A 16,941-nucleotide genomic window follows, 5' to 3' on the forward strand; every position below is an offset into this window, starting at 1 on the left:
ATGGGTGGATGGATAGGAGAGTGGGTGGATGGATGGGAGAGTGGATGGATGGTTAGATGGATGGATGGATGTAAAGATAGGTGGATGGATGGGAGAATGGATGGATGGGTGGATGGGTAGGTGAATGGGTGGATGGGTGGGTGGATAGGTAGATGGATGAGTGGATAGATGGGTGGGTAGGAGGATGAATGTATATGGATGGATGTGTAGATGGATAAATAGGTGGGTGGATAAATGAGTAGATGGGAAGGTGGTGGTAACAGACTGAATTTTATTTTTGATAATTTCTATGATAGTGATACTTTGTTTCTCTTTCCTAGGTCTTGAAAGGGGACTATAAAACACCAGCCAATCTGAAAGGATATTTTCAGGTTAGAAACCCCAAGGGGAATTCTGAAATCGGTTTATTGGGCTGTCCCACCAGCTTGCGGATGCCCTCGGACACTTTGCTTCTCTAATCTGCTGATCATTTCCTCGTCAGAAAATTTGGGGTGGGGAGCCGGGCCAGGGGCCCTCCAAGTATCTGATCCAGCTAGGGTCAAATCTCAACAGCCCTTCTGCGTGAGCCCCTGGTGGGGACTTTCTGTCCAGCCCTCTGTCTCTAGCCTTAAATTCAGTTTTATTTAAAGTGGCAGTTCCCACATGTGACCCAGCCCAGAATTTTCATCAGTCAGCCAAAAAATGAGACCCGTAAGGCTTACGTGGTGTGGGCGTCCCCGCGAATGTAGACGTACAGACATCCCTGCGTCCTCACGCACATCTCCATGGCCCTGCCTCCCACACATCCTGGGCATGTCCGAGGGGCACAGTCCATGGATCATGTCGGGAAGGACCGCCCCCTTCACGGACGCCATAGCTCCCATTTAAATGAAGTGGTGATACCAAGCTTAGTACTCTTAGTCTGTGTGTGTTTAATTTGGGAGAGAGAGAGCGGGCCACCCCATGCCGATCCCCAGTTTGATAATCAAAATCACAGATGCTCATTGTCTGGGGTCCCCGGCTTTTGCACACATCTCAGTTCTTCGGGGAGGGCTCCACGCTGCCTTTCTGGGAGTCAGAGACCCCATCGTCTTGCCGCTGTGAACAAATATTGCCAAGATTAGTCAGCGGTGATTTAGCGCCTGGTTTAACCAAAAAGATGATGTAACGAGCAGCAAACACAAGCCGGGGTGAGGGGAATTAGTCACCGTCCGGAACGCCCTTCAGTTTTGCGGATTATCCTTTCTCGGCCCACCTGACTATTTATCTTCTATTCCGTGCAATTCCATTGCATGGGCTGCTTGGTTTCGCGTTCTTCGTGTTTTCCCGTCTTTTGGATTTTCTGTCTATTGCCCTTCCCGATGGTTACATAGTATTCTCTGGAACGCATTATGGGCCACCAATTAACTGTTGCCCTAAGGTCCTGTCCAGTTTTTGCAGAAATGGTGGCATGTGCCCATGATCCTGATTTTGCCTCCCTCCTGCTGGAGGGGGGGGGCTCTCTTGGGCCATTCCCTTAGAATCCATTGTCACGGAATGTCATAGGTGGGTGCAAGGGTCCAGTTCTTTGGAAGACTCTTGAAGCATCAGGCTAAATTGTTTCACAAAAACGTTGGACCGTACCCGAACGTGTGGCCACACTCAAGATGTCTAGCTGGCTGGCCTAGGACTGTTTTTGTGTTCGCTTAGGAGCAAAATGTGAAAGCACGGCATGTGCTGTGTCATCGTGAACCTTGCCACCCGGGAGAGCTGCCCTGCAGACCGCATCCGACCCCTGCTTCCCTCCCCCCATCTCCCTCCCTGGCCTCTAGAGTGCACATGACTTCATTCAGGGCATCGCATAAATTGGATTCAGTCTTAACCGTTAGGTAATGGTGGCACAAAAAAAAGTCTTCCGGGTCCTCTACAGCCCTCTAAAATGATGATCCTGAACCCCAAAAGATGGAAGAATAGTAAGCAAGCAAACCAAAGCGGCTCGCACATTGCCATTGCTGCGAATACAAAAAGGGATATTCACTCGCTAGGCACCCAACACCCTCCCTGTTTGTTCTGGCTGTTCCCTCTGCCAGGGATTGCTGTTCCAGCCAGATCTTTGTGTGCCTGGCCTCACTTACATCTTTTAGATCTCAGCTTAGGGGGCGTTTTCCAACCCCAACAACCAGTTTCTGATTCTCCAGACAGGCACCAACGTGGGTGTTAAATTCAGTTCGGTTTGCACAGTGACACCCCCACAGTTAGTGGCAGACCCCGCAGGTTCAGGACTCGGTCCCAGGAGACCGCGCCCGCTTCAGACGCCAGCCACGGCGGGGTTCCCAGGCTACCCACATTTCCGCGCAGCCACCTCCCATTTGGGGGTCCCCATGACCCCCTCCTCAGATTTGGGAATTTGCTAGAACAACTCACAGGGCTGAGGAAAGCACTTTACTTCCTAGATTACTGGTTTATTATAAAGGATGCGACTCAGGAACAACCACGGAAGAGCTACCCCGGGCAGGGTGCGGGGTAAGAGGTATAGCACTCCCACACCCTCTTTGGGCTGTGTTCAGCAATCTGGAAGCTTCCTGAAGCTGTTATTTAGGGGTTTTATGGAGCTTTCGTGAAGCAGGGATGATTGATTAAATCACTGGTTATTAACTCACCCTCCAGCCCCTCTCCCCTCCCCAGAGTCATGCATCCGTCCTTCTAGCCACCAGCCTGCATCCTGAGGCCAGAGGCCAGTCACCTCATTAGCATACAAGACAGGCTTGTTCTCACTAGGGAGAGTCTAGGGTTTTCCGAGCTGTGTGCCAGGAACCCAGGACACAGAGCACATATTTGTTTTTCAAACAGCTTTGTAGTGGCCTTTCCTGACACCCTGTGGGAAGTAGCTCCAAAGTCACTCGTATAGGCCCACGAGTGGGTGGACGCGATGTTATCTTGCAGATGTATTTGTTAAGGCTCTCCCTGTAGAAGAGTGGGACCAGGTCGGTCATGTTCACGGCATCCCCAGCACCTGGCCCGTCTGTAGTAGTGTGCAGTAAATCCCCGATGAGGGAGAGTGTGCCTGCCTCAGTGAGGCTGAGGGTGAACCTCAGGGCAGTGAGACCCTGGCCCCCCAGCCTGGCCGTGACCCCTTCCTCTGTGTGTTGTCTTCCTCCAGGTGAACCAGAACAGCACCTCCTCCCACTTAGGAAGTTCATGATTTCCAGGTAGGCCTGAAGACTTCCCGGGGGAGGGGGCTGGGGAGGAGGGGCTGCCCTTCCCAGCTCGGGAGCCCCTCCCTGAAAAGCTTGTCCTTCCAGAGCCTCCCTTGAGGGGGGGGGAGTGTCCATCCAGGTGGACTGACCAGGGCCCTTGTGGGGGTTTCCATGGTGACGGGCCGGGGGAGCTATTTATAGAATCACAGACTAGTCACCCAGCTCTGGATCCCGTGGGGGCAGGGGCCAGTGCCGAACCAACTAGGAAAAGGTTTGTCTGCCTTTGGGGAGGGGGGGTGCCAGGGACCAATGTGATGGGGGGTGGGGTGGGGATTCCAGAACATTTTTGCACAGAACGCTGCCTGCTGATCCTGCTTCCATAAACAGTATCAGGTTGGCCCAGAGCAATTAATGTTCTAATAAAAGCTCCAAGCAAGTCTGGTCCAAGAATAACCCCCAGGGCATTGGACAGAGTGCTACTCCTGTGGGACTCATTTAACCCTCAGTATCCCTGGGAAGGCAGCGGACACAGCGGAGGAAACTAGAGCCCAGAGAGGGCTTTGACTTGCCCAAGGCCACAGAGTCACCAAACAGCAGAATCCCTCCCGAGGTCACCTTCTTCCAGAGTTCGCTTTGGGGGACCGATTTGAAGGGCATATCCATCCACCCGTATTTTGCAAAGGGGGGAGAGGCGCAGGTTCTGACCTTGGGAAGTCAAAGATTCGGGCACTCACTTCACATTGGACTTCTCACGGCCTCCGCTTCTGACGTCTGGAGAAACGGGGGTTCACGCGGGTCCGCCCCGCGAGGGTGGCCGACAGGTGAAGTGAGCTGGCCCAGGTGGGCGCGTGGGGAATCCAGGAAGCCTTGCCCCTTCGCTGTGCTTGTGGGCACTGGCGTTAAGGTTCCAGTAAGTTCACTTCCTCTGCCTCTCGGGTGACCCCACAGAGAGGTCACAACCCACTTGTTCTCTGTTGCTCTAGACTATGAAGACGCTCCCTGCCTGGCGTCTGTGTTTTGGTCTCCCGATCTTATTTTTAATTTTTTAAAGTTTTTTTTTTTTTTTTTTTTAATTTTTTTTTCCCAACGTTTTTTATTTATTTTTGGGACAGAGAGAGACAGAGCATGAACGGGGGAGGGGCAGAGAGAGAGGGAGACACAGAATCGGAAGCAGGCTCCAGGCTCCGAGCCATCAGCCCAGAGCTTGACGCGGGGCTCGAACTCACGGACCGCGAGATCGTGACCTGGCTGATGTCGGACGCTTAACCGACTGCGCCACCCAGGCGCCCCAATTTTTTAAAGTTTTTAAAATGTATTTATTTATTTTGAGAGAGAGAGAGAGAGAATGGGGAGGAGCAGGCAGAGAGAGAGGGAGAGAGAGAGTCCCAAGCAGGCTCCACGCTGTCAGCACAGAGCCCGACACGGGGTTCCAGCTCACGAACCGTGAGATCGTGACCTGAGCCCAAATCAAGAGTCGGACCGTGAGGATTCCTTCTCCACGTTTCTCCCCAACCCCTTCCCCTCGTGCTCCTTCTGCAAAAATCATTCGTAGAATTTTGAACCTTCCTGTTGACAGAAGCCAGATATATTCCTCCCTTTGCTGTTTCAATGAGATACCACGTACAGGGTGGTTTTTTTTTTTTTTTAGCTCATCCCTGGTGAACAGTTGGCGTTAAATGCTGATCCTTCCCTCACCTCCAAAAATCCCACTGGTGTTTTATCACGTCATTGCCACTGGTCTCTTCATAAGTAAAAAGAGATCTTTGAGGTCGGGTGGACCCAGGCTGAGATGTGGGTAAGAACCCAAGGAAAGCTTTTATTTATTTATTTATTTATTTATTTATTTATTTATTTATTTATTTATTTTTATTTTTATTTGTTTTTGAGAGAGAGAGAGAGAGAGAACAAGCAGGTAAGGGGCAGAAGTGAGAAGGGGACTTCTAGAAATCCAAAGTGGGCTCCACGCCCACGACAGCAGCGAGCCCGAGGTGGGGCTCGAACCGGCACACTGTGAGACCATGACCTCAACGCTCAACCAGGCGCCCCCCGCCCCTGCCACCCGAGGGACGCTTTTCGATTTAAATTCTCTCTGGCCGTGGGCGGCGCGTAGAGGAAACTGCACCTGTTTGTGTGTGTGTGAACGTGGCGAGACCATCCCCTCCCCGATCACACGTACAAATACAAAAGGTCTGTCTCCGAATTCTTACTCCGCACCTAATGCCGTTGTATCCTCTGTCCAGATCTCTGCAGATTGCTGCCCAGAGGAGAAGATACCTTGCATTCGAGTGGAAATCGGACCTCTAATCCAAGCATATTGCTTGCTCTTAATCGCCAAAACAGGACTGCTAACGAGGAATGTATTTGCATATGTTTGCAAAAAAAGCCGAATCACCGAAAACTTAACCTGGAGACTCTCTACCTGTGGACACCCCCCCTCCCCCCCCAGGGTGGAGAAGAACGAAGAAGAGTGTGGGAAGTAGGCTGGCTTTTGAAACTTCGGTATTTTTTATCTTGCCCCTCAAGAACTTTTTTTTAAAGAAATGGATTTGCCATTTTTCTTAATTTGCAGGACTGCCTTGGCGGCTTTGTTGGCGGGGACAAGGCCCACACCTGTGCCTCTCTCCTATTGACTTACTTTTGAATTCAAAGAATCTATTTAAGAATTTAATATATGAGGTTTTCTTTGATTCCTCCTCAGTTCTTCTCAGATTTCAGAGGAAAAAAAAAATTATTTGAATAAAGTGACCAGGGACTCATTTGTCTGTGCCTTACTTTACAGAGCGAACAGATTTTTTTGTTTTTTGTTGTTTTTTTCCCCATTTCAGATTTTGGCAGGTGGATTGATGACCGGCGAACAAGGTTCCCATCTTGGGGGCTCAGCAAGGCACAGCTGAGCCCCTGGGTTGGGTCCCCTGAGGCCACTCAGGATCGGTGATTTGCTAGAGGGACTCCCAGATTAGCTGGGAGACCCACAGTCACAGGGTTTTTTGTTTTTTTTTTTTTTAACGTTTATTTATGAGACAGAGAGAGACAGAGCATGAATGGGGGAGGGTCAGAGAGAGGGAGACACAGAATCTGAAACAGCCTCCAGGCTCCGAGCTGTCAGCACAGAGACCGATGCGGGGCTTGAACTCACGACTGCGAGATCATGACCTGAGCCGAAGTCAGCCGCTCAACCGACTGAGCCACCCAGGCGCCCCAGGGTTTTGTTTTTTTTTTTTAACATTTTTTTTCCCCTTAATGTTTATTTATTTTTGAGAGAGACAGAGACAGAGTGCAAGCAGGGGGAGGGGCAGAGAGAGAGGGAGACACCGAACCCGAAGCAGGCTCCAGGCTCTGAGCTGTCGGCACGGAGCCCGACGCGGGGCTCGAACTCACGAACCGTGAAATCATGACCTGAGCCGAAGTCGGACACTTAACTGACTGAGCCACCCAGGCGCCCCAGTCACAGCTGATTACGGCGAAAAGATGCGGATTAAAATCTGCAAAGGAAAAAAGTAGGCAGGACGGGCACAGAGAGACCAGGAGTGAGCTTCTAGTTACACTCACCCGGTGGAGGCTTAGGGACGGGGCTCAACTCTACCAGCCACAGTGTGCACACGGTGTATTAAGTATGGCCGGCCAGGAAAGCTCGCCTGAGCCGTGGTGCGCAGCATTTTTATTGGGCGTCGGCCATAGGCATGGGGCACCCATCTGACTGACCTTAGTGACCCCATCTCCAGCCCCTGCAGTCGTCAAATGATACAGCGTGCTCCCAGGCTCCCCCACAGATCCCACTGGGTCGTACCTGCTGTGGCCCAGAGTCCCTGCTAGGGAAAGACAACTTTTATTAGGATATTCCAAGGGCTGAGAGATAACCTCTCAAAAGCTGCTCGAGGGCCAGTCTTTTCTTCGGCACGTACAAGCCCGCAGAGTTAGGCCTTTGCTGCACGGCCCGCAGATGCTGAGGGACCGGCTGGGCCCAGAGCAGTTTCATACCTTATTAAGGGTGAAGGTATTCTATCCACACTCCCTTGCCTTCCAGGATTTGGGCAGGCAATGGCTCACAGTGGTTTGGAGCGTAGATTTTGGGGAGTCAGGCCCCCTTACTGGCCTGATGAGGTTTTGGGGGTGATAGTGGGGTTTGTGGGGTCCGGAGCCGACGGCCAAGAAAGAATTCTTGGAGATGTCTTTGGTGCAAGAAGGTGATTTTTATCGAAGCACGGGGACCGGACCCGTGGGCAGGAAGAGCCGCCCCGGAACCCTGAGGAGAGACTGGTTATATACCATGGAGTTGGGGGAAACTTTCAGGGGAAGTTTCCAGAGAGATTTTCATGTGCACAGGATCCCGGAGGCCTAGCTATTGTCAAACTCGGGTGGTTTTCCCTCTAGCGAAGCTTTAGCAGTAAGACAGTAGGGAGCCTCAAATATGTGTCAATGGGCTGCAGGTTGCAAGGAAATTTAGTTCTATCTGCTGTTGCCTTCTGCCTGTGTCCCCCAGATCACTGGCTGTGTGGCTTCGGCCTTCCTTTCTTCATCTACAAAATGGGGAAGTCAAAACTTCATGGGTTTCTCGGGAGAAGCCGGTGGTGGTTGTAGGCGGCGGTGGGGGGAGGGGGGCCGGGTGGTGAGCCCCTAGCGCGAGGCAACTCTTACCTCTCCCGGTCTTGGAACCGTAGTAGAGGGACAGCCCATGGAGCTTTGAACCGGGGAAGCTCCCGGTCGCCGCTCCCCGGGTCGCGGGACACACCCAGCCTCGTTCATTGTCCCGGGCACCTGTCGGCTGCAAAACCAGCGGGCCCCACGCTCAGTGACTTACAGCGGCTTATTGTGAAATCTGACGGTCCCGGAAGTCAGCTGCAGTAGAGCTGGCTGCTTCCCGCAGTCGGGGGGCGGAGGGTACCACCGCTGTCGGCCGAAGGCTTCTTCGTTCACGTGTCTGGTGCGTGGGCCCGGGGGGCTGGAGCGTGGAGAGGCTTTTAGGGGCTTCTCTGTCGTGTAGCCTGTCCACATGGCTGGCCCGGGCTTCCTCGCGGCACGGTGATCTCAGGACAGCCAGGTCTCTCTCTCTCTCTTTGTTTCTCCCTCTCTCTATCTTTCCTTCCTTCCTTTCTCTCTCTTTCCTTCCTTCCTTTCTTTCCTTTCTTTCTCTCTCCCCTTCTTTCCTTCCTTCCTTCCTTCCTTCCTTCCTTCCTTCCTTTCCTTTCTCTCTCTCTCTTTCCTTCTTTCCTTTCTTTATCTCTTTCTTTTCTTTCTTTCTTTCTTTCTTTCTTGCTTTCTTTCTTCTCTCTCTTTCCTTCTTTCCTTTATCTCTTTCTTTCCTTCCTTCCTTTTCTTTCTTTCTCTCTCTTTCTCTTTCTTTCCTTTCTCTCTCTCTTTCCTTTCTTTTTTTATTTCTTTCCTTTCTTCCTTTCTTTCTTTCTCTCCTTCCTTTCTTTTCTTTCTCTATTTCTCTTTCCTTTCTTTCCTTGTTTCCTTCCTTCCTTTCTTTCCTTTCTTTCTCTCTCCCCTTCTTTCCTTCCTTCCTTCCTTTCTTTTCTCTCTCTCTCTCTCTCTTTCCTTCTTTCCTTTCTTTATCTCTCTTTCCTTCCTGTCTTTCTTTCCTTTCTTTTCTTTCTTTCTTTCTCTTTCCTTTCTTTATCTCTTTTTTCTTTCCTTCCTTCCTTCCTTTCTTTTCTTTCTTTCTCTTTCTCTTTCCTTTCTTTTCTTTCTTTCTCTCTTTCTTTCTTTCTCCCTCCCTCTCTCTTTCCTTCCTTCCTTCCTTTCTTTCTCTCTCCTTCCTTCCTTCCTTCCTTCCTTCCTTCCTTCCTTCCTTCCTTTCTTTCTCTTTCCCCTGCTTTCCTTCCTTTCTTTCCTTTCTCTCTCTCTTTCCTTCTTTCCTTTCTTTATCTCTCTTTCTTTCTTTCCTTCCTTCCTTTCTTTCTTTTCTTTCTTTCTCTTTCTCTTTCCTTTCTTTTCTTTCTTTCTCTCTCCTTCCTTCTTTTTTCTTTCTTTCTTTCTTTCTTTCTTTCTTTCTTTCTTTCTTTCTTTCTTTCTTTCTTTCTTGAAACAGCATGATAGGGGGAGGGGCAGAGGGAGAGAGAGAATCCCAAGCAGGCTCTTGCACCATCAGTGCAGAGCCCCATGCGGGGCTCCAACTCACAAAACCATGAGATCGTGACCTGAGCTGAAACCAAGAGTCAGACGCTTCACCGACTGAGCCACCCAGGCGCCCCAGGACACCCAGGCTTCTTACGTGGTGGCTGGCTTCCCCCATGTAGGTGTTGCAGAAAGAACAGCCAATCACTGCAGGGATGTGCCGCCCCAGGGTCACTTCCGCTCCGTTTGTCATAGTCGGAGGGTTGTCCCCCCATTCAAAGGAATAGAGAAATCCCTCCTCTTGGTGCTGGAGTGGCAAGGTCACCATGCGGCGAGACATACAATTGTGGCCTCTTGGGAAAATACAGCTGGCCACCATCCTCATCAAAACCAATGTATCAGCCTCACCTGCAGGGGCGTCAAAGAACATACGACTTCATCAGATGGTGAAATTTCTCTTTGGTAAATGTGATGTGGACAGAATGTTCCCCTTCTTCCATTAGGCTGCGGAAGAATGACATATCTTTCCTTTACTGTTTAAATCCCAGTGATTCCACACCCCCCCCCCTCCAAAAGGCCTCGTCATTAAGAAACCCAGGCTTTTTGGTTTGCCCAGCTTCTGCCTTGGGAGCCTGGACGATTCTTCCCACTGATGGAGCTTCTCCACGCCTCCCCGAAACCCAAATCTGGGCCTGGAACCGGGAAGACATCTCTCGCCCCCCGCCTGCATTCTCTCTTCTAAAGGAACACTTTTCAGGACAGTTAACAGAGAAAGCCCATTCCTTTGGGTGAAAGCCCTCTCAGTCCACCCGCCCTCCCCCCCCGGGGCTGGCTCTTGACCAAGCGCCCTACACCAACTCAAATCCGTCCACAAGTCCGCATTGTTCTGACGTGACCTCGTTTCCATTGTAACAGCTGGTGTTTTCCATGGTTTGCTGATGGGCTGTTTTCTTTTGAAAGAACGATAAACTCTCATGAAGTTGCGAAGGTACCGACTACCGAGGGTCCTTTGGTGGCTTCTTGGCAGGGTCCCCCCCCACCCCCTGATGTTGACATCTTGTACTGGTGGGAGGGTACTATCAAAACCAAGAAACGAACAGTCCTATGCAGTGCTGTGAACTAGACTGCAGACCACAGACCTTGTTCCACTTCCACCATTGTGTCTGTGTGTGTGTGTGTGTGTGTGTGTGTGTGTGTTTTCAGAGTTTCATTTCCTTTCAGTGGCAGAACCTTCCATATGCTCCCCCTGCTCCACACACACACACACACACACACACACGCACGCACAAAATCATATGCAAAAGCTTAATCTAAGAAATGTAAAAATGGGGGCTCCTGGGTGGCTCAGTCGGTTGAGCGTCCAACCTCGGCTCAGGTCATGATCTCATGGTTCGTGAGTTCGAGCCCCACATCGGGCTCTGTGCTGGCATCCTGTCAGCGCAGAGCCCACTTTGGATCCTCTGTCTCCCTCTCCCTGCCCCTCCCTCACTTGCGCTCTCCCCAAAAATAAATAAATATTTTTTTAAATATATATGTTTTAATGTTTATTTATTTTTGAGAGAGACAGAGACAGAATGCGAGTGGGTTGGGACAGAGAGAGAGGGAGACGAATCTGAAACAGGCTCCAGGCTCTGAGCGGTCAGCACAGAGCCCGACGCGGGGCTCGAACTCACGAGCTGCGAGATCATGACCTGAGCTGAAGCCGGACACTCAACCGACTGAGCCACCCAGGTGCCCCTAAATAAATATTTTTTAAAAAAGAAACATAAAAGTGGCTCTTCTGGTGAGAACATCAGCCCCGTCCCAAGCTCCAACCCTTCCCTCTGAAGCGCTTGCTCATAGCGAAGGTTTGCATCGATTGGCCTGGTGGTTTGATTCAAATTGGTCTTACTAGACTGTAGACTGTATGAGTGTAGGAACAAATTTGAATTTCAGGTAAAACAACAAATTTTCAGTATTTTACAGTATTTCATGGGACATACTTATACTAAAAACTTATTTGTTGTTTATGTGAAATCCAAATTCAAAACTGGGAATCCTGTATTTTTTGTTGTTAATTTATTGAGAGAGGGGGAGAGAGAGAGAGAGAGAGAGAGAGAGAATCCCAAGCAGGCTGCACACTGACAGCTCGAAATCACGAAACGTGAGATCATGACCTGAGCCGAAATCGAGAGTCAGATGCTTAACCCACTGAGCCCCCCGGGGGACCCCTTGGAATCCTGTATTTTTATTTGCTAAATCTGGCAACCCTAAGTAGGGCTGGACGTGTAACCAGCATTAGGGAAATGGCGGTGGGTGACTTCCAGCTCCGTGATAAAATATGTTGTGGCATCCACCTTGTTCTCAGGCACTCATTCCGGGGGCGTCTGGTCGCTATGTCATGAGGACACTCAGCAACCACAGGTGGAAGCTCACGTGGCAAGTTCCCCAAGGCCTCCTGCCAGCCGGGTGAGTGGATCCCCCAGCCGTGGTCAAGCCCCGGGACGTCAAGCCAAGCAAGATGTCCCAGCTTGACTGCAACCCCAAGAGAGATCCCAAGTCAGTACCAGGCAGCTGGGCTACCCTTGAATTCCTACCCAAAGAAATGGCGTGAGATAATATTCACTGTTGTTCCAAGCCACTAAGTGTAGAGGGACTTGGGTCACGCCGCAATAGGAAATATGCCGCGATAAGAAATCCCTGGGAGCTTGTGAAACATCTGTGAATGAGTGAACGAGCTAGTGGATGAAGGAATGAATGAATGAATGAATGATGAAGGCTGCGGTTCCTCCCCTTCCCTGCGTGCTTGCGAGGGTGCTCGCTTTACAGAGAGCGCCCAGGCCTGCGTCACCTCACGTCCCAGCTCTCTGTGTGAGAAAAGAGTCTTCACAAACTCTTGAAAGGGAAACAAGGGACCAACCATCTGGGCAAAACATCTAAAGGGAGCCCAGGTTTGCTAATCACAGCTCATCTGGCTTTCCAAATCTCCCCAGCGCGGGGCACGCTGTATATTTTTGTGACCAAAGTCGAACTAAGAATAAGCCACAGGCGACTGTAGAATGTCACCGTCCTAGAAAAGGAACTTGTGCTAGACTTTAAATACATCAGCCTTGAAATGTCGCTTGCAGATTGTTTCTATGGAACCAACCTATTTAAAGTTGTCGCTGAGGAAGGATTTTTTTTTTTTTTTGGCCCCCAAATCTTTCGAAGGCAATGCGGAGAGAGCGCTGTCCAGCATAGGCTGTGTGCAGGGGGGGTGATGGCAAGCGTGGACTCAGGTAACAGAAACTATCGGGCAGGTTTGGGGAACCCAGGAGACGTACGCAGAGCGTCTGTTCTTTGCAGTCACTCTCCACGGATCAGCTCGAGGACGTGGGCAGAAATGGTGTGGGCCCCAGGCAGGGCACAGCGGGGCGCGCACCCATCCGGACGTCTGGACTCCCCGGTCTCGCGGCTGGTTCTGTCCTTGAACTCGTTGAGCGGCCTGCGCACGCCCCTCGGGGCACGGCCTCTTCCGCGGCTTCTTCTGACGAGTGTCTAGGGCCCCGCAACCCCTTCTAGGATGGCGCCCTTTCTGAGCGCCTCGTGGGGAATGTAGACACGGGCCCGGGCGTCCCTGAGGCCCAAAGCAGGGGTTTTTGTGGGCGGTGGCTGGAGACCGTGATGTACTGGCACGAAATCATAAATCTAAACCTCTGGTTGTCTCCCCTCGCTGTTCTGGAGACAGGGCATTTGAACTCAGGAATCCTGGAAAACGGGGGCCTCCCACGCCCAGGGGTGAGGTTGGGTCTTTCAAATGAAAATAGTCATAACCATTTGCCAAGCTTTTGCTACTCTTACGAAGGCCAGCGGCTTCGTGTGCATTAACTAGCCACCCTCCTCTGTTGGTCCTGAAGACAACCCTTTTAGTGCACTACCATCATTGTGCCCATTTTGCGGATGGGAAAACTGAGGTGCAGCGAGGCGAAGCTATCTTCCCCCGCCCCACATCTAGGACGCAGCAAAGCGATTTGGATCCTTGAAGTTTTACTCTGGTAGTTTTATTTAAAAAGAAACTCTAGGGGTGCCCGGGTGGCTCAGTTGGCTAAGTGTCTGACTCTTGGTTTCGGCTCGGGTCATGATCTCACGGTTCGTGAGTTCGAGCCCCGTGTCGGGCTCTGTGCTGCCAGCACGGAGCCTGCCCGAGATTCTCTCTCTCCTCTCTCTCTGCCCCTCTCCTGTGCTCTCTCTCTCTCTCAAAATAAATAAACTTAAAAAAACAATAATCGTAATAAAAAAAAGTCTTAAAATTTGTTTAAATAAGAAAAATTTAAAAATCCTAAGTATAGAGAGGACTTTCTGTCCCCCTTAATAAGCGAGATGAAGTTCCCTACTTGAATGCCCTATCACTCCCCCAATACTTTAGTATCTCCAACAAGCAAGGACATTTTCCAGTGTAACCACAGGACAACCGTCAAAATCAGAAAATGAACACCAACACATCACGACCATGGAAACCTCAGACCCCATTCACATTTTGCCAGTTGACCCCGTAACTTCCTTTATGGCAAAACACGGTCCAGTGCAGAGTCTCGGGTTGCATTGAGCTGCCACACCTCTTTAGACCTACCCTTCAGTCTGGAGCAGTGCCAGGGGCTTGCTCTGGTTTTCATGAGCCAGGCACTTTGCACGATCACAGGCCAGGTGCTTTGTAGAACGTCTCGTTACTTGGGTTCGTCTTAGGTGTCCCGATTCCATTCCAGTGACGCGTCTTTGGCAGGAACATCACAGATCTTCTCAGGGCATCCTATCAACGCGGTAAGTGACGTCCACTTGTCCCGCTGGGGGAGTGGGGGGGGGAGGGAGGCACACTCTGCTCATGTGATCAGAGAGCCTGTACTCTCAGTGGCTCCGCCACAGTCCACGGAAGCCACATGGCAGGGTCCATTTGGTAAAGCCAATCTACGAGCATCATTTCCCTGCGGTCAGAGTGACGGCAGCTCAATAAAGTTGGCTGGAACGCTACAGAGGTAGCTACGGAGCAGCCGGGCTCTTCTGAATATAGTAATTCACGACAGCCCCTCTTGGTTTCGTGGCGGAAAGCTTGATCAAGTATGGGGGAAAGGGAATACACAGAAATAAGCAACTAGAGTAAACACAGAAAGGAGTATAGAGAAGATCAGAGAAGGGTTAATACATCCAGTCGGGTATGCACATCATCCAACCTTCTGGCTGGGGAAGCCTCCCCCCCTTCCCCACCCCTCCATACAGCCAGGTTGGAGTCCCGATGGAGGGCCCCCCCGGGGCAGAGTATCCTCCCCTGAGGTGAGGCTTCCAACTAACTATTCCCTCCAGGGCAAGATAAACAGTACCCACAGTCATTAAGTTTGCCGAAGGGCAGTCCTGAGCAGGCTGGCTCTTGTTCTCTCTTATCCCATCTCCCAATCTTAGGAGGATGCCATTCCACATAGTTCTCTTCCCTCCCTGGGCCCTTCCAGGGGGCCAGCGTGGTCTGGCTCAAGGCGATGAGGGAAGTTCATCCCTCTGGGCGTCAGGAACAGAGGGGCCAGTTCTGATCCCGAGGAACGCGAGCCAACTAAGCCCCCCACCATTGTGTACGTGTGGCTCTGGGCAGAAATGCCTGTCACACGAACACGTTCTGTGCGGAACACAAGCTTACTTTTACCTTTGGCTTTGGCCTGTAAACAGACGCATACACGTTTCCGGGCCCAGGCTCAAAACAGTCTATCTTGTCTCCCTGTTTTTCCTCCCTCTGCTGCCTGGTGGAACTTTTAGTCTGTTAGACTCTCACCACCCCCCATCCCCCACCCCCTTCTCTTGTACTAAAACTTCACTCTTGTTTTTTTTTTTTAAGTTTATGTATGTATGTATTTATTTTTAGAGCGCGAGAGAGCATGAGCAGGATAGGGGCAGAAAGAATCCCAAGCAGGTTCCATGCTGTCAGTATGGAGCCTGACACAGGACTTGAACCCATGAACTGTGAGGTTATGACCAGAGGTGAAATCGAGTCAGACGCTTAACCGGTTGAGCTACCCAGGCGCCTCTCTTTCTTTCTTTCTTTTTTTTTTTAAAGCACATGTGGGGGAGGGGCAGAGGGGAAGAGAATCCCCAGCAGGCTTCACGCTGTCAGCACAGAGCCCAGTAAGGGGTTCGACCTCACCAACCATGAGATCATGACCTGAACTGAAACCAAGAGTCAGACTCCTCACCGACTGGGCTACCCGGGTGCCCCTTATCACCTCACTTTCTAATTTATTTCCTGAGCGCGTATCACGTGTCAGGCACAGTGACGCTACAGGTCAGTGGGGACACAGAGACCATGAAGTCCCAGAGCCCGTTCTCATGAAGCTGGCAGTTAATTGGCTTTCTGTAGGCTCTTCTTCCATTCATAACAAGGACGGGAAGTTAGACCCAAACCTCTGACCAGAAGTTGGGTGCACTTTGTGTACTCTAAGTGCCTCTTGAATCTTTTCATCATATGGAGGAGAGAGAGTGAGAAAGAACGTATGCAAAAATTAACAGCAAACACTTCCTAAATACCTACAGTGTCGCAGGTACCGTTGGAGCTGCTTACATATTTTAACTCATAGATCCTCAACCATTTTGCAGAAGAGGCAACAGGCTCCCAGAGGTGTGGGTGACTTTGCCTGAGGCCCACAGCTGGACGTGGCAGAGCTGAGATGGAAACTCCGGAGCCTGTGTGTTCATTGCATCCCTTGAGCCTAGCACAGGGTAGGCAACCAGTACATTTTTATTAGATCAGTGAATGGGTGAGTGAATTTAACAACTGGCTGGAGAGGAAGAGCATGGGGAGGTCTCCTGGAGGGCATACTTGGGACCTCTAAGTGTTGGCCCATTCACTCCTGCACTCTCTCAAGCTTCTGTGGAAGGCAGCTGCTTTGTGCCCACGACGGTGCTTACACTAAAGGACCCTCAAGATACAGGAGGCAGTCTTTTTTTCTTTTTTTTCTAAACATAATTTATTGTCAAGTTAGCTATACTCTATACAGTGTGCTCTTGGTTTCCGGAGAAGATTCCCATGATTCATCGCTTACGTACAACACCCAGTGCTCCTCCCAACAAGTGCCCTCTTTAATGCCCATCATCCATTTACACCTCCCTTCCTCCCCCCTCCCATCAACCCTCAGTTTATTCTCCGTATTTAAGACTCTCTTAAGGTTTGCCTCCCTCTCTGTAGCTATGCCCCCCGCCCCCCGGTCTTCTGGGACGTTTCTAAAATTCCACATATGAGTGAAAACATGTATCCGCCTTTCTCTGACTTATTTCCCTTAGCATTACGCCTTCCAGTTCCAGCCACCTTGTCGCAGATGGCAAGATTCCATTCTTTCTCATTGCCAAGTAGTATCAGGGGACAGTCTTGACCTTCATTACTCCCGCTTGCAGGCAATGTGTCCCGGCCCCTCTACCGTCTCACGCTGTTCCTTACAACTACCTACCCAGCGAGCTAGGGCTGTATCGCCATTTTACAGATTTTTAATCTCAGGCTGGCAAAGGGAGTCCCCGTAGGCCAAGGTCGCTCGGCCCCGTTCACACCCAGCGGGCGCGGGAGGGAGGCCCGCGAGGCCAGGAAATAAACCCTCAGCCATTCCAGGGCCTGGAAATCCCCGCCTTCTTTCTCGCATCTCAGCCCCGCCCCTCTAGAGCCCAAGAAGCTCCAGCCTTCGGCTGCTGCCATGGCAACCAGCGCGCCGTTTCCGCTGCAACACGTCATTTCCGGTGCGCCGTCCGA

The 16,941-nt window shown here is 51.0% G+C and overlaps 1 protein-coding gene and 1 long non-coding RNA gene across 6 annotated transcripts in view; one reads left to right on the plus strand and one right to left on the minus strand.

The window, feature by feature from the left end:
* TPST2 (tyrosylprotein sulfotransferase 2) overlaps nt 1-5,911 on the plus strand; it is a 53,092-nt gene extending 47,181 nt beyond the window's left edge. For 4 of the 5 annotated variants that reach the window (XM_047087909.1, XM_047087911.1, XM_047087910.1 and 1 more), the window contains 3 exons: nt 321-371; nt 3,119-3,167; nt 5,396-5,911. In XM_047087909.1, coding sequence (XP_046943865.1) covers nt 321-371; nt 3,119-3,160 — 93 coding nt within the window. In that variant the 3' untranslated portion in view covers nt 3,161-3,167; nt 5,396-5,911. Of the gene's footprint in view, nt 1-320; nt 372-3,118; nt 3,168-4,803; nt 4,951-5,395 lie in introns of all 5 variants that reach the window. The other variant, XR_006963628.1, reaches the window with a different exon arrangement.
* Nucleotides 888-8,212, minus strand: LOC124518131 (uncharacterized). The gene is made up of 2 exons (XR_006963629.1): nt 6,858-8,212; nt 888-1,077 (listed from the first exon to the last, which is right to left on the minus strand). It is a non-coding gene; the product is annotated as an uncharacterized LOC124518131 (long non-coding RNA).
* Between the last annotated feature and the right edge of the window lie 8,729 nt (nt 8,213-16,941).

The sequence above is a fragment of the Lynx rufus genome, unplaced genomic scaffold, assembly GCF_022079265.1.
Source record: "Lynx rufus isolate CCGP_SWC_20201006 ecotype Redwood Valley unplaced genomic scaffold, mLynRuf1.p SCAF_24, whole genome shotgun sequence".
NCBI classification, from domain to species: domain Eukaryota; kingdom Metazoa; phylum Chordata; class Mammalia; order Carnivora; family Felidae; genus Lynx; species Lynx rufus.